At 49.9% G+C, this 24,194-nt stretch overlaps 1 protein-coding gene across 2 annotated transcripts in view; it reads left to right on the forward strand.

Moving 5' to 3' along the window:
* Positions 1-1,962: 1,962 nt before the first annotated feature.
* The window catches only part of GFPT1 (glutamine--fructose-6-phosphate transaminase 1), a 44,363-nt gene continuing 22,131 nt past the window's right edge, over positions 1,963-24,194 (forward strand). For both annotated transcript variants that reach the window (XM_084273922.1, XM_084273921.1), the window contains exons 1-8: positions 1,963-1,972; positions 13,388-13,495; positions 13,928-14,035; positions 15,978-16,103; positions 16,787-16,845; positions 18,696-18,830; positions 19,557-19,618; positions 20,344-20,423. In XM_084273922.1, coding sequence (XP_084130048.1) covers positions 1,966-1,972; positions 13,388-13,495; positions 13,928-14,035; positions 15,978-16,103; positions 16,787-16,845; positions 18,696-18,830; positions 19,557-19,618; positions 20,344-20,423 — 685 coding nt within the window. In that variant the 5' untranslated portion in view covers positions 1,963-1,965. The remainder of the gene's footprint in view (positions 1,973-13,387; positions 13,496-13,927; positions 14,036-15,977; positions 16,104-16,786; positions 16,846-18,695; positions 18,831-19,556; positions 19,619-20,343; positions 20,424-24,194) is intronic.

The raw sequence follows: 24,194 nt of genomic DNA on the forward strand, positions 1-24,194 counted from the left end.
CGTGGGGAAAATCATCTGCCCAAATCATGAGGAACCTTCCAAGCTCTGCCTGGAGCAGCTTGGTTCATGGGTAGAATCCCATTAGTGGGAGCTGTCCTGTCTCCTCTGCTTGCCCAAAAAACCCTTGCACGTTTTCCTACACTGAGGCAAACAGGGGAATATAGCAATGACCCTTCATCATTTGGCTTAGGAGCTAATGAGGTGGGCAGCACCATTTGGAACGGGGTGTTCTTGCCCTTCTGTTTTTTAAAGAGGGTTTTACTGTCCCCTAACATCCAGATCAGCAAAGAGGGTTTTGATCCTGAAGTTTTTCTGTAGGTAGCACTTAGTCATTCCATTTAAAATAGTAAGGACTGCTTGAAATGATTCTGGCAGTTCTTTAAAAGACAAGAAGCCCTTTGGTGTTTTTGCTGTGCCACAAAGGAGTGCCAGATGACAGTCTGCCATTCAGCCCACTTCTGTTTTCAGCCCTTTAGGGTAGAGGAAATGCACACAATCCATTCACATTCCCTAAGCACCATTCTAGCACTCTCTTTTGCAGGAAAAATTGATTACAGCTATCCAAACTCTTGTTACCTTGGAACCATTCACAGGTGGAGCTGTGCATTTTGTCAGGATGTGACTCTTTCCCTGCTTCTAGGAGAAATTAGCCTGTTTGTCTGTCAGCCAGCCAGCTGGTGACACCATAGTGTATGGTGGGAAGCGGCCAGCAGCCCCAGCCTTGACTGACAGCATTTTTGGAGCAGGTGCTTTGAACACAGTGGCAGGAAGAACCAGCTCATTACAATGCATTTGGAACATTAACATTAGGTATCAGGGATCACCAAACATCCTCTTCTTCCAGGTGACAGTGTGCAATCTCTCTGAAATTCATGACTTCAGCCACAGCTTCTACTTCAAGTGAAGTAGGTTGAGTTTAGAGATGAAGGAAGTGGCTATTTTTGTTCCCCCAACCCATGACCTGTTTAAGTGTTTCCTTCTATTTATTTAACTTCTCACATTGCTCCATTTGCTAGCAAGTTGCACTTCTATGTGAACACATGTACAGTGTGTATGGCACACCTCAGGATGAAGTAACAAGTTGCATAGGGGATAACTAGTGGCTTTGGGGGCACAGAGGGGATTAAGTAGCCATTTCAGGGCTAAACACAGGGCTTTAAACTTCTGTTTGTGTAAAATGCTGAGTGTGCACCAGGTTAGTACGTCTGGGTGGGTGAGTTAGCCTCAGCTTGAGGGATTCATTTTTATAACCTCAAGTATGGCATATGTGTCAGTCATAAAGCTTGGTATTTGCTGATGCAGACTGGCTTTTGAGAGTGTAAGGTTTACTCATGCTCCTTTGGGTCTGGGGCATCCCTTGCAGGAGTAGAGATGCCTTTCAGTTTCTCTTCAGGTAACGCTACAGATTGGTTTAGATTTGTAGCAAATGCTTTCAAACACCTTAGGGAATGGCCAGCTCCTGAACTCCAGGGCAGAGCAGAGGGGGAGAAGGACCTTTCCTGACCTACTAACCACCCCCCTTCTAACACACCCAGGATGCCATCGGCCGCCTTAGCCCCGAGGGCACAGTGCTGGTCAGGGGCATCCTGCTGCCCCCCAGGTTCCCTGCTCTGCTCCCCAACAGGCCAGTCCCCAACCTATACTGGTACCTGGGGCTGTTCCTCCCCGGATGCCAGACCCTACCCTCGCCCTTGTTAAATTTCCAAGGCGGCGGCTGCGCCCAGCGCCGCGGAAAGGCTGACGGGGCCGTGGATGGGTGGGTGGCCCTTTTCCTCCGCCCCTCTCGCCCCGCCCCGCAGCCGGACGTGGGTTCCGGCTGCCACGTCCCGGGGGCCGGGCCCCTGCGGCAGCCGCCAATGGCGGCCCGAGCGGCGAGCCTGCGCCCTGCTCCCCGCGTGGGGGGCGGGCGGCGCGGCCCCTGCGCCCAGAGCCCAGAGCCAGCGCGGCCGCGGACAGGGGTACACCATGTGCGGTAAGGGCGGGGCGGCGAGGCGAGGCCCGGCCCGCTGGGGAAGGGAACGGGGGAAGCGCGGCCCGCGGCTACGAGAAGAGGCTCCCGGGGGTGCCGGGAATGTCCCCTCCCCGCTGGGGAAGCGGCGCTAGGCCGGCCGGTGCCGTGCCGAGGCGGAGCAGCCCGGCTCCCGGCGCGCCCCGGGCCGTTTGGGTGGGGGAAGACGGGGGTTGGCCGCTTCTGCGTGGCCTGGGTTGTAACGGGAAGGGGCCCCGGCTCCGTTACCGCCTGGCCAGCGCTCCGCGCAGGGCTCCGCAGGGGAGGCGCTTGGGAACGCGAAGCGGCGGCGGATTCCCCGGCACCGCAACCCGGGGCTGCCCGGCGCATAGCGGCACCGAACCCGCGCGGTTCCCCGGGCGCGGAAGCCTTCGGGGCGCTCGGTGGTGTTGCTCGGCCCGCTGCCGGGCTGCGGGGGCCGTGACACCCCTGCCCCGCGGGTCAGCCGGCTGCGGCTCTCGGCAGCCCGAGCCCCGGCGCGTCAGTGATGCGTCCGCCCCGGGAGCGGCCCTGGTCACATCGGCACAACCGCTCCTCGGACAGGGGTGTTTGTCGCTGGCTTTCTAGGCGTTGCAACCCTTCGTGTGGTTACTCCGACGTTGATTCAGGCTTACTCCGAGTAGGTCGTGAGGCAGACAGGTGAATTGGTTTAGGCGCGGCTTAGGAGTGTCCGTTGCAGGGTCGTGCACCAGCTCATCCCCGGCTGAACACGTGCCTTAGGTGAGGCTTGGTCCCCGAAGTCACTTTCTATTCCTGGTTCCCACATTAGCACAATTCCTCTGCCTCGTATTCTGGACACAGGGTTATAATTTAAACTTTCAATCCCGTCTGCTTCAGCATTTCCCAGAGGAATTCACTCAGCAGCGATCTCTTGGCTCCTCGCTTGTCTTCCCAACTGTCTTCTTTGTTTTCTCTCTGTATTTTTATGCACCAAATCTAAACGATGCTGCGAGCAAGGCTGTGGGGTTCATATTTAACGTGCAAGTTGCCATTTCTTCCATTGTTTTTTGTGAGATTGAGCCGGGGTGAAGTGGTATCCCCTTCAGACTTGTCAAGTTGTGGAGCACTCAGAAGAGGCAAGGAGACACTCAGCTTCTATTTAACGCTCCCTTAATTTGTGTTAAAAGTATAAAGTGGAGCAAAGCTAAGAATAGAAAGGGATAATTATTGTTGTAAATTGCTTGCTGCAAGAATAGGGATGGTCTTGGTGCCTTGTGCTTGCCTTGTTTGAGGTCCAGCCTTTGAAATGTGCAATATGAGCATTCTGCTTTTTGGCTTTTTAACTGTGATAAGCCCTGAAAATGCTGAGGGTAGTTACTGAGTTGCCTTTGAGATTCGATGTGTTTCACCCCTTTTGGATGTAAGCAAAAGTTCTGCTCGGATATTGGAACATTTTATGCAACAGTAAGAAAAGCAGCAAGAGCAGCAAGAGCTCTGTCCTTGAGTCTTGTTCTGGGAGCCAGAGATAGAACCTACAGTGAAAATCAAGGAGAGCAAAGCATTAACCCAGCACATTGGTACAGAAAAATAAGCCTTGGAAATTGAGGAGCTTCCAAATGCGGGAACTGTGTGGCTGAGGACAGTTAAGGCTTTTGTGGGGAACAGGAGGAGAACTGTTTGGACTCCGAGGGTGCTACCACATGAACTCTTGTGACTTGTGGTTAAGCACAGTTGGCAGAAACTAAGGAATCACTGTCTCCTCTGCTGCTGCGGTCGGCGGTCCGGCTGGTGAGCGCGAGACAAAATGGGTGGTACTCTCAGCTCACAGTAGAATCACAGAATCATAGGGGTTGGAAGGGGCCTCGAGGGATCATCAGTAGGAGCTGTTAATTGTGGTGATGGTTTGGGCTTTTGCCCCACGGCAGCAGTAGCATCCAGCGCAGGACCCAGGAGAACAAAGAAAGGTGTTGTGCTCTCAGTCCTGTGAGCGTCGTGACTCGGCAGAGCTGGCTTGTAGGTACTACTAAGAGTACTGTAAGAGTATTTACACTAACAAGGCTTAATTGCCTTTCCAGACAGAAGCGATGGGAGTCTGCACCTTGGAGCAGAGGGCTCTGATTTGTCTTGGCCTCTGTAAGGCCTGAGCAGCTGTGTTACCCAGCACAGTGACAGCCATGCACGCCTGTACAAACCCTGCGACAACCGTAGCGCAGTCGTAACTCAGGATACACGTTGCTTTATCTTGACTGTGGTGGGTACACAGGCCATGTTCAGATCTTTATCAAAAAATAGGGGTTTTTTAAAAGAAAGTGACAATGCTGCCATTGTTTCCCAAGCTCTCCCTGCGTCAGCATCATGACTGGAGTCACCAACACGGTGCTTTCAGTGGCCAGACAATCCGACGCTCAGGTTTACGTGTGCGTGACCTCACCAGGTCCTGTGATCTGATGTGCTCATACTGCCTGGCAGGGCAAGGAAAGTAGCCTTCAAGTTCAGTTCCTTCATGTGTGACAGGCCTGCTTTGTAAATGAGCTGGCCTTTTGTTTTTAACAGTATCAGTGAAGAATAGGGTTTGTTCTTGGTGTGTATTACAGGCTTGAGGTGTGAAAGCCCAGCCAGGCAGAGATTGGGTGTGCTTTGGTCCGAAAGCACTAAACCAGTTCAATGGCATCCCTGAAATAGTTTGGAAAACAGGTTTTTCCAGGTGGCCAGGCTTGATAAGGCTGTTCTGTAAATAAGTAAACCTATCCTATTCCGTGACTGCTTTTAATACCAAAAAAAAGGGATTTTTAGGATGTAGCTCTTGTGTTGCTGGAGGTAAAAATGGGCTTAGGAAGGCGTGTGCATCATTGGCGACTGTCCTCCACCTGCTGAAATACCAGTGGTACACCTAGGTGTCTGCCTTTCTGCAAAGCATGGAGTAGTGGCTCCTGCTTAGTACAAGTCCTTAGAATCGTTTAAGAAATCTGGTCCCTTGTGGCTGACGAGAGGTGTGCTCGTGGGTGGTGAAAGCAGCATCCCATCGACTTGGTTCTTCACCAACCAGCTGGTTTTATCCCAGCATGGACTTCAGAGATGGAAGGTAAACTCTCCCATGTTCAGCTGGCAGATATCATAATGACAGTCTTCTTTTTTCTGACCTTATGCTCAGTCAGAATTAGGATTGTTTCAGCAAACAGGGCTTGGCACAGCGTTCCACCTCACTAAACCATTGGGCAGCCAGCACCATGCTCCAGCATGGGTTCTGTGTGAGAACATCCTCTTACTGCCCAGTGTCTCCTCTGCCATAGCTTGAAGAAAAAGATTTTTGTCACTTTTCCCAGCCTGTAATGTCCATTCTGTGTGAGAGATTTAGGAACCTGCTTCTAATTCGTTGGAAGTCTTAAGGCCTAATAATCATCACCAGGATTAGGGATTCTTTGAAAAGGCCAAGTGATAACATTGTCTAATGAAATGGCTTTAACAGTATGTGGGATGCCCTGAAGGAATTTGAAGATCTGACAGTAAACCTAGCCTGAAGGCTTTTCTACTTTTGTGGGAAAAGGTGTAGGAGAAGCTGTTCCTGAGTAACTTCAGGTGTTATAGACAGTGGAAGTGGTGGTTCATTTGCCTGTGAACTTCACCATGAAACGGAGGAACACGAACGCCAGAAAGGTCCCAGGAAAATGAAATTCTCAGAATGAGCATTTTAGGGACTGTCAATGAATATCCATTTGGTAAAAATGCCATTGTGTTTAACTCTGTCAGCTGTTGGTAAGGAACTCTTCATGGAGCTGTCATGAAGAATGCTGAAACTTTGTGACTGAATATTAAAAATTGGCTCCAAGCAAGAGTTGAGTTTCACAAACAGCTGATTAACAGTTCTGATGGTGTTTCATACTATCACAGAGTGCTCTGGGAAGGGACCTCAGAGATCATCTAGTCCCAACCCCCAGCCATGGGCAGGGACACCCTTGCTTAGCCCTGGCTGCATAAAGCCCCATCCAACCCGGCCTTGAACACCTCCAGGGATCCAGGGGCTCCCACAGCCTCTCTGGGCACCCTGTGCCAAGGTCTCCTCACCCTCAGAGGAAAGAATTCCTTCCTCACCTCTAACCTAACCCTGCCCTCTGTCAGCTTGAAGCCATGGCCCCTTGTCCCATCCCTGCACCCCCTGGTGACCAGCCCCTCTCCCACTCCCCTGTAGGACCCCTGTAAGTATCAGGATGCCGTAATTAGGTCTCCCCACAGCCTTCTCCAGGCTGAACCAGCCCAGCTCTCTCAGCCTGTCTCCAACCTGCTGATCATCTTCATGGCCTCCTCTGGACTTACTTGTCATCCTCCCAAGCCTGTGTTGGGGATTGCACTGACCCACATGCAGGACCTTGCCCTTGCCTTGCTGAACTTCGTGCAGTTCACATGAGACCATGTATGTTGAAGATATTTCACTTAAGAGAAATATACACAGGACTTCTTCCAGCAGTGGGTCTTTGTGTGATTCAAAGGTTGTATTACAAGCTGACATGATTTGAATGAGCATTTTCATTCTGTGTGCACCGTGTCCTGTGTCAAGTTACCAGCTGAAATGTTTCATTAAGTTGTAAAGTGTGATGCTGTTCTAATCCTGAAGTACATCGGTCTGTCCAGACCAGACTTGGAGACAGACCCCAGACTTGGGGGGTCCTGGAGGATGAGAAGCTCAACATGAGCCAACAATGTGCACTTGGAGCCCAGAAGGCAAATTTTATCCTGTGCTGCATCAAAAGGAATGTGACCAGCAGATTGAGGGAGGGGATTCCGCCCCTCTGCTCTGCTCTGGTGAGAGCTCCCTGCAGTGCTGTTTCCAGCTCTGGAACCCCCAGCATAAGGACATGGAGCTGTTGGAATGGGTCCAGAGAAGGCATGAAGATGATCCAAGGGCTGGAGCACCTCTCCTATGAAGCCAGACAGAGAGTTGGAGTTGTCCAGCCTGGAGCAGAGAAGGCTCCAGGGAGATGTTCCAGCACCTTCCAGTACCTGAAGGGGCTACAAGGAAGCTGGGGAGGGACTTTTTAGAAGGGCAGGGAGTGACAGGACAAGGGGTAATGGGGTTAAATTGCAGGGGAGGAGATTTAGATTGGGTATTAGGAAGAAATTCACTCTGAGGGCAGTGAGGCCCTGGCACAGGGTGCCCAGGGAGGTGGTGGCTGCTCCTTCCCTGGTGATGTTCAAGGCCTGGTTGGATGGGGCCTTGAGCAGCCTGGGCTGGTGAGAGGTGTCCCTGCCCATTGTGGGGGTGGGACTTGATGATCTTTGAGGTCCCTTCCAGCAGAAAGCACTCGGTGATACTGTGATTGTGTTTTCTGAGCCTGTCGCATATGAATTCCTGTAGCATGGTTGCTCCCACCCTGCTTCAGCTGGGAGTTCACAAACAGTCCTGGACTAGAATGAAGTTCAGAGGGTGGTTTTTTGGTTTCACGTGGTGTGCGTTTCACCTTGAACAATGCCAGCTCAGGGCTTGTCAAGGTGGTGTAATTAAACGTCATTCCGATCTCCTGGATTTTCTGTAACACTTCCTCTTTCTGGCTTGTTCTGGACCGTGACTTGTGGAGGGCAGGTGTGGCGTTATTGCCCAAAACCACTTGTGTTCAGCAGTGCCTAAATGGGGTAAGGTGAGCTGAAACTGAAACTCCTCTTTTCAGGCCTGCTAGGGACCAGAAACTCACAGTGGGTTGGTTTCAGAAACCTTCTGTTTGGCCTTCAAGTTTCCCACCATTTTCAACACCTGGCATCTAAGGTGGCAAGAGGGATAAGCTGGTGGCACACCAGATGGGAATTCCCTGGATTAGCACTGGAGTTCCATCAAAACCAACGTGTTTCCATGGACTGTTGTGCTTCAAACGAGCCCTTGCTTTGACAGAAAAATTGGCTCTCTGTGACCGAGCGCTCCTCATGGAAGCCTTGAGCAGCTGTAAAGATATGTGCAGTTGCTATCTTTTCATCTTCTGAGCAGCACAGATTGATTTGAATGGAAGAGCAGGGAGGGAGAGAACAAGGCTTTAAGGAGGCACCAGGATTTGGAGGCAGATGTGTCTCTGGGGCCTAGAAGGAAGGTCTTTTCTAGCCTAAACTGCGAGGCGGCGCTGCTGTGCGCCATCCCACGTCTCCTGTGTTCCCCCCTCAGAGAAGGTTTTGCTTTGTAGCTGGGTGAAACGATCCTTTGTTCACCTTTTGGGTTAAAAGAGGCTCTTTTCTTGACCTGCCAGGGCTTTGCGTCACGCTGTGACGTAAGTATCACCTCAGCGGCCTGTGAGGCGGCCCAGCCACCGCGTCTCTCGTTGGGCATTTACCCGGGTGGGACCAAAGGCATGAGGTGTTAATTCCAGAGCAGAATTTTATCTCCAGAGCTCTTTTCCTTTTCTGGGGCTGCTGGGAGAAAGAAACATTTTCTAAAAATACACTCGGATCGGCGAAGCGTAACAAACATTTAATGCTTTAGGTCTTTTTTTTTTCCCTCCCTTCTCCTCAGTGTTTCTGTGGAGAGCAGCGGGATCCTACTTACAAATGGAAGTGGTTACAAGATGGGATTGCTCATATGTTCCTGAATAATCCAGCAGTTAGGGTAGAGCTGGTAAATATGCTGTTTTCTAAGCTATGAAGAATCACGTCATTAAGGGATGTTTGAAAAGGAGAAAAGGAAAATATTTCCAGTAAATAAACCTGTTATTTGCATCTCATTCTTAGTGATCTGATGTCACAATTGGGGGATAAACCTCCCAATACTTGACTTCAGCTTGTGGATTAGCAAGTCACACATTTAGGAAGGCTCATGTTTGTTTTCACCAGCCTTATGGTCCCATTTTTCATTTTCATTCTGCACCATTTTTACATCATCTTTTTATTTCTTTTTTTTCCCCCCTTCCTTTGAGGTCAGTTTTAAACCTACTTGCCTTACCCACCTTCCTGTTTGTAAACTGTCAATCACAGGGGAGTTCCTAGAATTTTCTTGTCACAGTGGCATCTCCATTATCACTCCAGCTATTTTCCCATCAAGATCTAAAAGCTGAACGGGCTAAAAACCGAATCTCCCCACGTTTACATGACTGGCTTTTTCTGAAGGGTGTTCACAAATCTCTGTGGCATTATTACCCCATTTGCATGTCTTTCAGTTGCCTTTGCTTCTCAGTCTCTGTGTTTTCTGATAAGCAGCTGTGTGAATTCCTTGTGTGGTCGGGGTTGAGGTGTTTTTTTGTGGCATTCTCAATCTTAGATTGAGATTTTTCCCCCCCTGCTCCCCAGCAGTTCTCATGAATAATCTTAATGTCATTGTGCTGTAACTAATAGGGGTTTTTTTCAATGCCTGAGACAAATGCCAAGTTGGCTCCTTTCTAGATAGATGTTTTCTGTTTGTTTACAGCGCAAGTAGAAATAAGCACTCCTTTTTTCAGTCTCATTCCAGATGAGCCATTCCTTCCTTCTGGGCTCCTCACCATCAGAAGGACATTGAGGTCCTGGAGCGAGTGCAGGGAAGGGCAACCAGGCTGGGGAAGGGGCTGGATGGCAGATCCTCTGAGGATCTGGCACTCTCACACTGCCACTGGGAAGCACTTCCAGGAGCTGTCCCACCGTGTCCAGCCTGATGTTCAGGCTCCACAGCACCATAACGCTCACCGTCGGTCCCCATTTGCTCCCAAGAGCCTCTCCTGCTTGAGCCACCTTTGTTATAGTGGCATAACTTACTCAGTAGTGGAATAACCTACTTGGTAGGTGCACATGGGACTGGTTATGCCGTAGTGAGATAGCTGCAGTGCTGCCAGGTGGGATGCAGAGACCGTAGCTGCTTCCCAAGAGCTGTTGGACAGACCTGGCTATTGCCGGAGCGAGGAGCTGCCCGGCACTGTCACAGAGGCGTAAGGGTTTGGGTGGGAATGAGACCCTTACTGCTGTGTGCTTCCCAACACTGGAAGAGCTTTCAACTCTGGAATTTTAAGTGGCATTCATGTTGCTGTAATTACTCGTGCTGGTTGTAATTATGTCCTCTGCAGTAGCTTTGCTTCGGACACCGTGGCAGGTGGCTTTGGTGCAGAGGGGAATGGCAGGAGCTGCTGGAACACTGCATGCCTTTTCAAAGCCATCTCCAGCCTGCTTTCCTTTTCTGGGCTTGTTGTTTTTATGGGTAATGTTACCGCTGTGTTTGGGAGGTTTCTGCTAAATACAGAGAGAGGGGCTTCTCCAGCTGCCTGCCAACAAAGCAGTGTGCTTTGTGCACGTCTGTTAGACCTGGAAGTCATTGGAAGGATTTTAGGCATCCAGGATAGAGCTGAGATGTGCCATCCTTCAGCCCAGATGACAGTTCCCATGTAAACAGGGAGATTGCTGTGCCTGAAGAACACAGTTTTTAGAAACAGAGGCAATTGGGTATCTTAAATTGGAAAAAAATAGTTTCTTTTTTTTGTTGTCCAGGAGGGTGGGGAGGAGGGTTTGGAGACTGAGAGCGTGGGGGGAGTATCCTTCAGAGGAGGCTTTTGAAATACAGCAGAGATTGTTAAATGCTGCTAGTGTTTCATTATCTGTTGGGAGCTGGGAGCTGGGATGTTTCAGAGAATCACAGATTCATAGAATGGTTTGGGCTGGAAGGGACCTCACAGATCACCAAGTCCCACCCCCTGCCATGGGCAGGGACACCCTCACTAGCTCAGGCTGCTCAAGGCCCCATCCAACCCAGCCTTGAACACCTCCAGGGAGGGGACAGCTACCACCTCCCTGTGCACCCTGTGCCTCGTGAAGAATTCTTCACCCTCCTAGTGAAGAATTTCTTCCAAATAGCCAATCTAAATCTCCCCCTTTCCAATCTAAACCCATTCCCTCTCTTCCTGTCACTCCCTGCCCTTCTAAAAAGCCCCTCCCCAGCTTCCTTGTAGCCCCTTCAGGTACTGGAAGGTGCTGGAAGATCTCCCTGGAGCCTTCTCTGCTCCAGGCTCTCTCCAGGCTCCAAACCCAACGTCTCAGCAAACACAAACGTTTCCTCAACGGGTGTTTCTACCAGCAGCCATGTGCCAGACTACAGGCAGAACCTGATGAAATGAAATGACCATTTTAACCCCCAAAACTCTTTCCTGAAGAGGCAAGTGGTGGTGGCTCAGTGATGTGGGGCCACCAGCGATGCGCCCAAGTGCCACGTTCCAGAAAGCAGCTCACAAAACTCACCAAATGCATTACTTTTGTGTCAGCTGAGTTCACATTTTCACAACTTTTGTGGGGTTTTGAGCCCTACCAGGTGCTTTATTAACCAAGCCTTACGCTGGGACGCAGAGTGAAGGTTTGTGGAGGAGGAGGCCTACCCTGTCCCTGTAGCTGACTCAGGCAAACAAACGCCATCAGGAGATGGCAGCAGCAGGCCTGGATGCCTGGTTTGGGATGTCCAGAGCTCTGGAAAGGAAGCTGCAAGCTTTTATTGACTTGGTCCTGATACAGGTGGTTGTCAGGGGAGGCTTTGGGGTTTGGGGAAGCAAAGGTAGGAGCAAAGAAGTGAAAAGCTCTTTCTATTTATTTATTTATTTGTTCTTCATTTAGCTAGATGCTTAAGAAAGAGGAAGGGTAGAACTTGCCTCTTAACTTTTTCTAGTGATCCAGAAATGAGTGAGTGAGGCAGGGTGTGTGTGTTCTTTTGGCAGCAGGACTGCAAGGAGCTGTAACTTCAGACACTGTTGCTTTGGGAATGGGAAGGTGAAGCTCAGGACAAAGTTGTCCTGAGAGCTGCAGCTGAAGTGCTTGGAAAAGGGGGAAGGAATGGGAGGGTGTCAGAATGGCATGTGGCTGTGTGTGACCTTTTTGTCCCCACTCTGGCTGAACAGTCCCTTGCTTTCTGTGCTTCACATCTGTCAACTCTGAATAACTTAGGAAATGAAATGAAGAGATCAGGCAGCTTTGAATTGTTTCATTTCATCCCAAACCACAAACAGCTCAAGAACACAGTTTTTCAAATGTTCTTTAAAACAATCTGTGTGTAAACATAAAGCTGGGCCTTCCAAAAGGCGTCCTGGGAGCAAAACCTTGGCATGAATAAAAGTTTGGGGAGTGTGAGGCAGCACTGCCAGGAGAAAGGGACTTTGAGTGCTGTATCCAGTTCTGGGATCTCTGGTATAAAACAGATAGGGATCTCTTGGAATGCGAGGAAGGGTGAGGAAGATGATTAAAGGCCTGGAGCATCTCCCCTGCTGGGAAGGGCTGAGTGAGCTGGGGCAGAAGACTGAGAGATCAATGGTTTTATCAATGTCTGAAGGGTGAGATGGGGAATGGGCAGCCCCTTTTCAGTGTCTGTGGGGTCAGGACAAGGGGTGATGGCCTCAAGTTGGAGCACAGGGAGTTCCCCACCAATCTGGGGAAGAACTTCTTCCCAGTGAGGGTGAGGGAGCCCTGGGACAGGGTGCACAGAGGGTGTGGAGTCTCCTTCTCTGGAGATATTCCAGCCCCATCTGGATGGGGACCTGTGTGACCTGTCCTAGGGAGCTGCTTGGGCAGGGGGTTGGACCTGATGAGCTCTGGAGGCCCCTTCCAACCCCTGTGATTCTGTGTGAATCTTGGGATGCCTCGAAAAGGACTTTGGTTTTATGTGTGTGCAGCTGAACTTCCTTCTCCTCAAGAGGTTTTGATAACGTTTCTCAGATGACAAACCTCCAAGTACCCATCACTCACCTATGTGGATGTTTGTGTGGAACCTGTCGTGCTTTTATTCCCTGCAGATACTCTTCTCCTTCAAAATGTTGGCATGAACTGGTAGATTTCAAGCACAGATCTTTCTAGCATCCAGTACGTGTCTTCTCATGCTACCACACCAAAGGAAATCTTTCTGAACCAGATCCATTAGCTGGCATTAGAGATGTAGGAATTTCTGTGTCCCCATCACTGCTTAAAAATAGCAGCAACGATTCATCTTCCTTTGCAACCCACGGGAGAAGGAGCTGCATTAGTTCGAGGGTGTCACTTTGCATGAGTTAAATGATTTTTTATTTTCTTTTTTTCCTCTCAGTGAGTCTGTGGGAGTAACCTAGGGAAAGATTCCTTTTGAAGGTAGTTCTTCAGCCTGTTAGTAAACCTCAGATGTTTTATCTGGAGTGATTAGTTTCCTGTCCGCTGCATCGCCTCCTGCCAGTTCACTCTGTCCTGTAGGTCCAGCTCAAGTGGAAATTCTTTCCTCTATCGTGCCCTGGCTTATCCTGTTTAGTTGCTTTCAGCCTCATGGGAAGGATGGTAGCACTTTGGGGTTAGTTTTATCTCCTAAATGTTAGTAACATCTTCTCCATTAGACCTCTGGAGGAGTAAGGTGAAGCTTGCAGACGTGCTGGTACCTTCCTGCTGTGGGTTCTTGGTGCAGAGCCACACTGGAGCCCTAATTTGGAGTGACTGCTAAGCAGACAGCACAGACCAAGTCTCCTCAGCTGTGATTTTCTTACAAAACTGTGCTCTTTTCCCCCCATACAGGCATCTTTGCTTACCTGAACTACCATGTTCCCCGGACACGGCGGGAGATCCTGGAGACCCTTATCAAAGGGCTCCAGCGGCTGGAGTACAGAGGCTATGATTCTGCAGGTAGTGCTCTCTGAGCAGCACTGCTGCTTTGTTGAGTTTTTTGCTTGTATATGATGATTTTTGGGGTGGGGAGGGGGCAGGGGGGTTGCGTTTGTGAATCGGTTCTGCTGTCTTGTGTTGTCTTAGAGAGCTGAAACAAAGTGGATGTGCCTGTGAGCATGTGGTCAGAGGTTTGGATTAGCTTTCAACATGTGGGTTTCTGTGAACACTCCTGGTGTCCCTTATCTGAGGCTTTAAAAACACCTATGGGAGGACAGAGGGACAGCTCCCTTCTGATCTAAGGGGTTTCCAATAGGTCAAGTCAGCTGGGGAGGGAGAAGGGGTACTGTAAAAAAATTAACCCCAAAACCCAGCAGGATTTGTGGACATGACATACTGTAATATACTTCCTGCACTTCACACTCTTTCTTCACGTTCTGTGGTGGTGTTCAGGTGTGGGAATCGATGGTGGAAATGACAAAGACTGGGAAGCTAATGCTTGCAAAATCCAGCTTATCAAACAGAAGGGGAAAGTGAAGGCTCTGGATGAAGAGGTTCACAGTATGTATTTCCCTTTTACTCATTGCCTGCTGTCTTTCCTTTCATCTGGGTTTTGAATATTACCTCTTTTACCCAGAAACACTCCAAGTTAAGTCTGTTTGAAGTGCCAGAGGTGTGAACACAGATGTGCTGTGAAGAACCCAGTGATCCTATGGATGTTGTCAGGAGGTTACAGGGAAATCCTGATTTCTCAAGACAAATGAATCCCATCCCATAAAAATAAAATAGACCTGACATGCATGTTATAAAACAGACCAAAAGCCACCCTGAAACAAAAAACTCTTTAAACTGGGGAAAAGAGAACTACTGGGAGATAATTGCCAGAGACCTGGGGCTTGGGCAGAAAAGAAGAATGCTCTAATAATGTCCCTGGCTGAATTTTAAATCTGCATATGCAATGCTTGTCCCAGCTAAAGCTGTCTGTTCAAGTAGTGATGGGCTAAGCCTGGCTTCAGGAAAGCCCTGGTGTAGGTGTGTGACTGTCAGACTGATGAGAATGCAGAGTGAGGTCTTCTGCTTCTGCTGCTTTGTGTTCCCTTGACTTAAACGTCACATCCATTAAATCTGTGCACAGTGCAAAGCAACCTGAGGTGGTTGGGTGTGGAGCTACAGGTGAGCTGTGTGAGAATGATGCCTCAGAAAGCCAGAATCAAAACTCACTGGCCTTGGTGACTGTTAAGCAGGGATCCTTTATTCTAGCTCTGGGCACACAGGGGATCGCTCCTCCCAATGTGTGTGCCCATGAAAGCCAAATTTCTCACATTTATACAGATTAACTATACAGATTCATTATAATTTCTAAGAAAAGGCAGGGTTATGCAAATTATTTCCAGGAAGTCATTTAAATTACCTCTTCCCAGATAGAGCATGCTCAGTGACACTCAGGGGGTCTTCCAGTGGTCTGTGGGTGTCTTCCTCACTCTCAGTGCATACTCTTTATGTTTCTTCTCTGTGGTTATCTGAGCTCAAAACCACATTCCTTTTTGCTTAAAACAAGATACACTCTGTCTCTTAATTGGTCGTTAGTCTCATTATTTATGACTCCCCTATCCTCACTAGCTTCAAGGCTCAGTTTTGTAGCCACTCACACAGTTACAGCACAGCCATATTCCACTAAAATCCAAACCAAATATGTTCTTAGAATACACAAACCAAAGCAATATCAATTGTCTCAAGCCACATCTACACCAATCTATTCAGCATTATTACATTTCACTGAATCAAGAAGGGGAAGATGCCCTTCAGAGCAGTCAGGATCTCTGGTTGGTGTTGAAGAGATGCTGTGTTCTTGTAATTTGGCTTTTTTAACCCATGCTGGTGTTACCCTCATGGTGCAGGGAGCTGTTTCTCCCTAAGGAAGGTGGGGGGATCTGGAGAGGACTGGGAATTGCAGAAGCCAGGCGAAGGGGATGTGTGCATCACAGAAAGAGAAGATAAAATATCTCCAAAGAAACATTTGCCTGCTCAAGCAAATTGCAGGATATGCAGTCTTACAGAGATTGTGGAAGCACTTGTGGAACGAAAGGAATCCTTTTCTTTTTCCCCAAAGAAATATTCATGCTAATGGTCTGCTTTCTGGAGGCAGGGGGTGGCGATGACCCTTCTAACCACAGTGGTCTGTAACCCTGAAACAGGCAGCTTTGGTCACAGCTGACAGCCTGTGGCAGGTGACAGGATGGCAATGGGCATCCCTGAGAGAGGAATTAAGGTCGGCTTCTTCCTTAAAAGTCGTTTATTGTTTTGGCAGAGAGAGGTTGCTTGTGTACATCTGCATTCTGAATCCCCTGAAAACATGTTGGATGTTTTGTGGGCTTTGCTGATTGTTCCTGTCAGCATTGCCATCGCTGGCTTGCAGACCCTGGAGGCATGGTGAGATTCCTGTGATGGCTTTGGAGCAGGGACAGCCCCTCAGTATTAAAAACTTCTCCTGCTTCTGCTGCAGAGCAACAGGACATGGACCTGGACATCGAGTTTGATGTTCACCTTGGGATTGCCCATACCCGTTGGGCTACCCATGGAGAGCCCAGCCCCATCAACAGCCACCCCCAGCGCTCAGATAAAAACAACGGTGAGTGTGTCTGTGGGGCTGGGAGGGTGGGTCTCAGGGGGTTTGTTGCAGGCTGTGATGCCAGGCTGGGAAGCCAGAGAGGCTTTGGCCTGGCTTTCTGTCCATTGGCTTTGTCTGTGGCAGTGAACAGTCTTGGGAGGGTTTGGGATTAATGCCTGGAGCTCCAGTGGGTGCATGGGTACAGTGCAAGGAATGAAATTGGAGGGTGAGAAGTTTTCCTGGCTGTTCTTTGGAAGGGGATTTTGTACCCTGCCTCCCCCTGCTTGTTCACATTCTGTTTGTAACCATGACCATGTGGAAGGGGCTTGGTTTGCTCTGTGCTGATGCAGCTTGATCAGCGCTTGGCGTGGCCGCCTGAGGAGCGGCACCAACAAGCTGGCAGGAGGAGTGTGGTGTTTAATTGCTTCCATAGGCTGGAAACTGCTGGGCCCAGTAGTGCCTCCAGCAGCTTTGTGGGATCTCGGCAGCCCTAGTCCCACCCATGTCATTATTGTCTTCCACCATCACCAAGCTCCTCCAAATGGGGCAGAGCAAGGAGATTACACCAGGAGGGTCTCTTTATTCTGCCAAGGATGGGCTTTCACACAGTAAAGCTTGGTGGTGTCTGTGTCACGGGGCTGCTGGTGCATGCTGCCAGGCTGGGGCCGGTGTGGGGCTGAGCAGGGCTTTCCCTCTGTCCCCAGAGTTCATCGTCATCCACAACGGCATCATCACCAACTACAAAGACCTGCGGAAGTTCCTGGTGAGTGGGCTGCGTGTGACACTCGCTCCCTCGCTGCCTTCCACGTGCTCCCTGGCTTGCCACTCGCGCTCCCCGGCTCCCATCCCCGCTCCTCCGCTCGTTCCCACACTGGCATTTCTGCACTCCCACTCCTCCACTTCCTCTTACACTAACTCTCCTACTTTGAGTATATCCCCCTCCCTTCCTTCCTCTCACGTTCCTCCTCACTCCCCCACTCTCCACATTCCTCCACTTGTATTCCTGCGTTTACACTCGCTGCCCTACTCACACCTACTCACACCCCACAGCCTGTACTCTGCCCTTCGCTCCCTCACACTCTTCACACACTCCCACTCATGCTCCCCCACTCACACTCACCCGCTTAAGCTCCCTCCCCCCTTCCTCTCACCCCACTCCCACTTCTCCTCCTGTTCCCCACTCAAACGCTCCCACTCGCTCTATTCGCACTCCCCCACTCACACCCCCTCGTTACTCCACTCTGTCCCCTGCTCACACTCATCCGTTCGTGCTCCCCCACTCCACACAGTCCCCTCATGTGCCTTTGCTCACACCCCCTCACTGCCCTGTTCCCCCCTCTTATTCTCACTCAGCCCCCCACTCACATTCACTACTGCCCTACTCACCTTTCCACACGCCCTCCTCACTCTCCTACTCTCCCACTACTCCCCCAACTCATCTCCTCCTCACTGCATTTTGCGTTCCCCCACTCCCCGCTCATTCAGCCCATTCCCCACTCCCCTTCCCCACTTACTCAGACTCGTCCTCCCACTTCTCCTCACTCCCACTCACATTCTCACACTCAACTCGCTACTCACCCTGCCCCACTCACCCTCCCGCTCACACTGCTCACTGCCCCGTTCCCCACACTCCCACCCCCTTCACGCTCACTCACACCCTCTCACCTCTTGCACTCCCTCACCAATTCATGTTCTCACACTTACTCCCCTGCTGACCCTTCCACCCACACTCCTCAACCCATCTTCATTCCCCAACTCATTCTCGCACTCTCCTACTTAGAGGCCAGCTCACACGCCTCTCTCACCTCATACTCACTCCTCAGTCCCCTGCTCACCCTCCTGCTTTCTCACTTCCCACTCCCATTCTCCCACTCACACCACCCCTCATCTTCCTCACACTCACTCCCCTACTTGCACTCACTTTGCCTGCTCCTACTCACTCCCCTACTCGCACTCCTCCTCAGTCCCCCACTCATTCACGGACTCCTTCACTCTCGCTCCACCCACACCTCCCTACTCCCACTCCTCCACTCCCACAGGAGGAAGGAATGATGGGAGGGAAAGGGAAGAAGGGATGAAAGGGAAAAGAAGGCAGGAGAAGAGGGAAGGAGAATGGGTAAGGTAGGGAAGAAACAAGGAAAATGGGAGGAAGGAAAAGGAGTCTGAGGGGAGAGGAGGGGAAGGGAAAAAGAGAAAGGAAAAGGCAGGAAAGGAAGAGAGAAAGAGGAAAGATGGAAAGTAAGGATGAAGGAAGGAAGACAGGAAAGACAAAGTAAGGAGGAAGGAAGGATGGGAAAAGGACAGGTAAAGGAAAAAAGGGAAGGATGAAAAAAGGGAAGGATGAAAAAATGAAGAGGAAGTGCATTAGGGAAGGATGGATAAAAGCTATGAAAGGATGAAAGCGAAGTGTAAAGGATAAAGGGGAGGGAAGAGGATGGGAGGAAGGCAGGAGAAAAGGAATAAAAAGGAAAGGCAGGAAAGAAAAAGGAAATATGGAATGAAGGAAGGAAAAGGGGAGGAGGGGAAGGAAAGGAAAAGAGAAAAGGAAAGAGGAAGAGGAAAGGGGGAAAGGAAGGCAGAGGGCCGGTGACCCAACACATGCTGTTGCTGCAGGAGAGCAAAGGCTACGACTTTGAGTCGGAGACGGACACGGAGACCATCGCCAAGCTGGTCAAGTACATGTACGACAACCGCGACAGCGACGACATCAGCTTCACCACGCTGGTGGAGAGGGTCATCCAGCAGCTGGTAATGCTGGGAGCTGGGTGCAGGGGGACACAGGTGGGACAGGCAGACACAACAAAGGGCAGCAGTACTCTGGTATTGCCCTGGGTTCACATGCTAAGGGCGGGGGGGGGGTGTCCCTCCTCCAGCAGTCCATCTCAGATGTTCATTCAGGTTTCTCTGACGTTAGCCAGTGCTTGTGAAGAGCATCCACGTTGTGGGGTGCAGCAGTTACCCTGGGGCAGGCATGTCTGGTGTGTGCAGGCTGGGTGTGAGAAGCCACCTGAGCCTGGAAGAGCAGGTGGCCTCTTGTGGGGGCTTCCCTGCACGGTCTGTCCATGGAGTCGTGTGCAGGAACGGAGCCATCCACCACTTACCTGTGTTCAGGGCTGGTGTGTCAGTGATTTGCCTGGCAGGAGCTGTGCTGGCAACAGACTGAGACCAAGCAAAGACCCCAGAGCCTCAGGACTTTGTAGGTGCCCTCGCTGCACACTGAGCTGATGCAGGAGCACTCGTCCTGGTAGCTGGTGATGTCCAAGTGCAGAAGCTTCATGAAGGGGTTGAGGATGAGCTGTGCTGGGGCTTAGGGAGGGACACCCTTCCAGGATGGAGCTTCTGGGGGCTCTGAAGCCACCTGCTTGGTATCTCTCATTCCCAGAAAGAGGGGTGCAGCTTTTGAGCTGGGAACCCTGAAGTGGTAGCTGAGCCCTCCAATGGAGGAATAACCACTTTGTATTTCCCTTGTTCCAGGAAGGTGCTTTCGCCCTGGTCTTCAAAAGTGTTCATTATCCTGGCCAAGCAGTTGGTACCAGGTGAGTATTGCCCTGGGAAAGAGCAATATCCTTGTACCCTGGATGTCACAGGGTTTTTGCCCCCACATTCCCCCCAGTTACAAGATGATGGAGTGGAGGTTGTCTGTGCTGGGGTGAGGGCGGTGGGTTTTCATTGTCTTTCTCTGGCTTTCCATCTATCAGAAAATTCCCCAAACTGTTTTGAAAATCTTAGTGGCCAGCTGTATCGCAGTGGGTCAGGAACAACTTCTGCAGTAGGCTGCAGTGATGTGAGCCTTGAAAGCAGGCAGCTTTCTCTCTTCCTTTGCCTTTTGTGGCAGCTTTTGGACAAGTCCTTCATTTGACTTGAAGTTTGGCCAGCGTGGTGGTCAGGTTTTCTACTCCACTCACAAACATCAGCACCGGTCAGGTTTGAATTTCAGTGCTGGTAGCGTGTCTGTGGTTACACACAGTGAGTGCAGATGGTGTGTGCCTGGTTCAGGTGTCCATGGAACTTCAGTTACCCTTCAGAGTTGATGCTAAACTCATGACAGGCTCCTCACACCCTGCCCATCGTGTTTATGCAGAGATTCTTCCCCTCTGTCCTGTGGCCTCCCATGTTTGCAGCACTAACAGCTGGGAGGAGCTCACCACTCTTCAGTTGTGTCCAGTCACTGTGCTGGAGAATCACAGTCCCTTTGAGGCCAGATGTCAGGGGGTGGGGGATCTGTGGGTGCAGAGGGTTGTGACTCCATGTCCCCTTGCAGGAGAGGCAGCCCCCTGCTCATCGGCGTGCGCAGTGAGCACAAGCTCTCCACTGACCACATCCCCATTCTCTACAGGACGGGTAAGTGTGAGCACCCCCTTTCCCAGAGCACCCCCTTTCCCAGAGCACCCCCTTTCCCAGAGCACCCCCTTTCCCAGAGCACCCCCTTCCCCAGAGCACCCCTTTCCCAGAGCACCCCCCCCTTTCCAGTCACACTCAGCCCAACCTACGAGCACAGAATTTCACACACAGTATATTACACTTGGAAACTTCCACCTGTAAATTAAACCATCGTGGAAAAGATTATCTTTTCTTTAAAGTAAGTTTCTAACCATGTGCTGTACAGCCATGTGCCTCAGGTTAGTCTCTGCTTTTATAATCAAGGTTTTAATGGCCAGTGGTTGCAAGAAAAACACATCTTAATGCAGCAGAGTAGGAGGAAAGAATAGAATGAAGTGGAATAGTTCAGCATAGTAAAGTTAACAGTACAGTTTTTATACATTTATATAGTTGTGTGCAGAGTTCTGTTTAGATTCTTCAGTGTTTATGTTGTGTGGCACGTTGGCATCCACGGATTCAGTTGTTTTCCAGACCAAGCCTGGCTGTGCTTTGCAGGCTGAGGGCTTTTCACTGTCACAGACTCACTGCTCTGCACAGGGGTCTGTATTTATGTTGTCTGTCCATCTCTCACAAGTGTGTTTTACACCGTAGACGTGTAGTGTCACCCTTGAAAATGAGAAGTGGCTAAGAATTACCATGGAATTTACAGCTCCCAGAGGAGCTTGAACCCCTCCAGTCTTTGGCCATTGGACTCTAGCTCTCCAGGCACTGCAGTGGTCAAAAGGGCTCACTGTCCAGGTGTCCCACTGTTGTCCCACTGCTTCCTAACAGTGTTGCTAATCACACCTTGCTGCAATGCAACGTGAAGAACCAGTCCTCTCAGTGAGCTTTGCCAGTGTTGCCCCTTGGGTGATGCTGTATAATTAGCAGGAACCCTTACTTGTATGTATGTAAGACGTCGGGTTTGGGGGGGTTTTCTTTGCTGATGATCTGAAGTTTGTTTTTTCCAATTGCACTTTCAGCTGTACAATCTATGGATCATTCTTTTGATGGAATATCCATAAAAACGGAGGAAGGTGCCTACCAGGGAGAATCTAAGACTTGACATTTCAGACAAATCCTCTGGTTCCCTAGAAAAGGAATCATAAATGAGCCAGATAAGCATTGTCTCTTTAATATGTGGTTATTGCTTTCCATGTAGTGAGCCCAACGGGATATTCAGAATTCCTTCTTGATCAGAAACCCCACGAGCAACACACATGGCAACATCCACCTCCCAGTCCACCCACCCCATTTCCAGTACTCTGACATAATGCTCAGGGCACGTGCAAAACCAGTGACTTGGTGCAGGTTGTGCTGTCAGCAAACTGCAGCTCTGAGGACAGAAGGAAACAGTAAGTTACCCCAGAAAGAAAACCCTCAAAACAATAGAGTTGAACCCCTGATCAGAGGCTGCTAATAATTAATGCCAGCATTCTGTAGAATTCCTTCTGGAGCTCAGCTTATCAAAGAGTTGTGTCCTCTTCCTGACTGAACTGGGTATCTTGAGTTGCAGCTCCTGATAGAAGCAGGATGGGCTGGCCTGAGGCTGGAGCTTAATGTCCCTTTGCTTGTATATTGGGGTGAACCATTTTTAAGTACTTCATTTTAAAGGCTAACCTGTCACATGTGATGCAATGAGCCATGTTCACATCTGGAGCAGGAGAGTGCTTCTCTGTAAGAGGAGAGGGTGGCATTCTTTGCTCATGTAAATGAATGTGATTCCACCCGCCCTCAGCAGACAACAGCCTCAGGCACTGACAGCTCAGGGGGTGAGATCTCTGCTTTTGCCAGAGGAGAAACGAATCTCAATGCTTATTCCCCATCAGGAGCTGGTTTACCAACCCAAACATCAAGTGAGGTTTTGTTTCCTTCTGCCAGACGTGTATCTTTTAAGTCAGCATGAAGTGGAGGTCAGGTAACTCTGCAGGTGTTGTGAGAACCAGAGTCCTGCTGCCAGTCCACCACACTCCAGCTTCTATGAAAAATGGTCTGTATAACATGTAGGGATTAGAGAATCCTGACTATAATCATTGATTTGTGAGCTGTTTAATGCCTTCCTCAGAAAACACCTCATACAGAAACCCAAATGCTGCTCAAGTGAGACTCTGTCTGTGCCTTTGCAGAACTGCCACGTGCTGAGGATTGCCATCATGGAGAGTGAGGTGGTACCAAGAGATACTCAAAACATACCACCCCCTGCCCCAATCTTCCCACACCTGTGTTAATTCTCTGGGATGTCTCCCTTCTTTAATTTAGAAGGGAAAAGATTAAAGGATGATTTGTGTGTTGCTTCTAAATTCTGGTAAACGGGAGGTACAGCAACGATCCAGGTGGTCTGTAGGTAAACAGACCATCTGTGGACAAGTCTATCCATACCCTAACAACTATAACTAGCTGATAATACTCAGTGTAACTTCTCAACCACTCCTTGGTAAGATACACACAGTATGTGTGCAGTAAGAACACGATCTGGTCACGGCTCAGGGTAGGAGCTGTAACACAGGAAAGCAATGCAACATAATAAAGTCAATGCAGGGAAAGGTTGTGTTTTGAGAAACCAGATCTGCATGTTTTGATCAAGTGTGGGTGCTTCTGTTGGAGAGCGGCTGCTAACACCTTTGCTCTGTCCTTTCTCAACAACAAATCAGTCTGTCCTGGCTCAGATCAACAAGGGAGTTGTTTTCCTCATTTGCTGACTTGATAACTGAAGTGGAGGGCACTAAATTATCGGCTGAGTGGAACCTTCTTGCTGAGTATCAACATGAAAGCAGTATTTTTTTTTGTTACCTTTACTTTTCCATTTGCAGAAGTCTAAATCTAAACCTCATGAGCTCAGTGTACATCTCTGAACCAGATTGGTGAGACACAGCGTGGCAGCTTATGAGATAAATACATGATAGAGAAACTTCAAGGTGGTTATTCTTCAGCTACAGTCACATTTTCCTAGATAAGCTGATTAATCCACCCCCAAGCCCTTACCATGTGCAGTGACTGGCAAATAGCTTTGCTGGAGCAGTAGGTGTTTTGGTCCTCATCTGCATTCCTGATGAGCTTCACCACCAAGAAGTATTTTCTGCAGTTAAAGAGGAGGTGGGGGAGTAGAGAGTGTTGGGAATTGCCAGGGAACTGCAGCCAGGATCCCTGGTGAAATACTGAACTATTCTGACAGCTGAACATGAGTGCTTCAGAAGCTGAGCCTTACTCCTGTGTCCTTCAGTACACCTAGTTGCTGCCCTGACAGTAGCATAAGGCCAGGAGTAGTTTACCAGCTGTACAATTCTTGAATTGGGATGAAGTGGTTGCATTTCAGAGTCACAGAGTTAGAAGGGACCTCAAAAGATCATCCAGTCCCACCCCCCTGCCAAAGCAGCATCACCCAGACTAAATCCCACGGGAACACATCCAGGCAGGTTTGAATGTCTCCAGAGAAGGAGACTCCCCAACCTCTCTGGGCAGCCTGTCCCAGGGCTCTGCCACCCTCACAGGGAAAAAGTTCCTCCTGACATTCCCATGGAGCTTCCTCTGCTCCAGCTTGTGCCCACTGCCCCTTGTCCTGTCGCTGCCATCGCTGAGCAGAGTCTGGCTCCAGCCTCCTGCCTCTCACCCTTTATGTATTTACAAACATGGATGAGGTCACCCCTCAGTCTCCTCCAGGCTAAAGAGGCCCAGCTTCCTCAGCCTCTCCTCACAAGGAAGGGGTTCCACTCCCTTCATCATCTCAGTGCCCCTGCACTGGGCTCTTTCAAGGAG

The sequence above is a fragment of the Gallinula chloropus genome (genome assembly GCF_964237585.1).
Source record: "Gallinula chloropus genome assembly, chromosome: 21".
NCBI lineage: Eukaryota > Metazoa > Chordata > Aves > Gruiformes > Rallidae > Gallinula > Gallinula chloropus.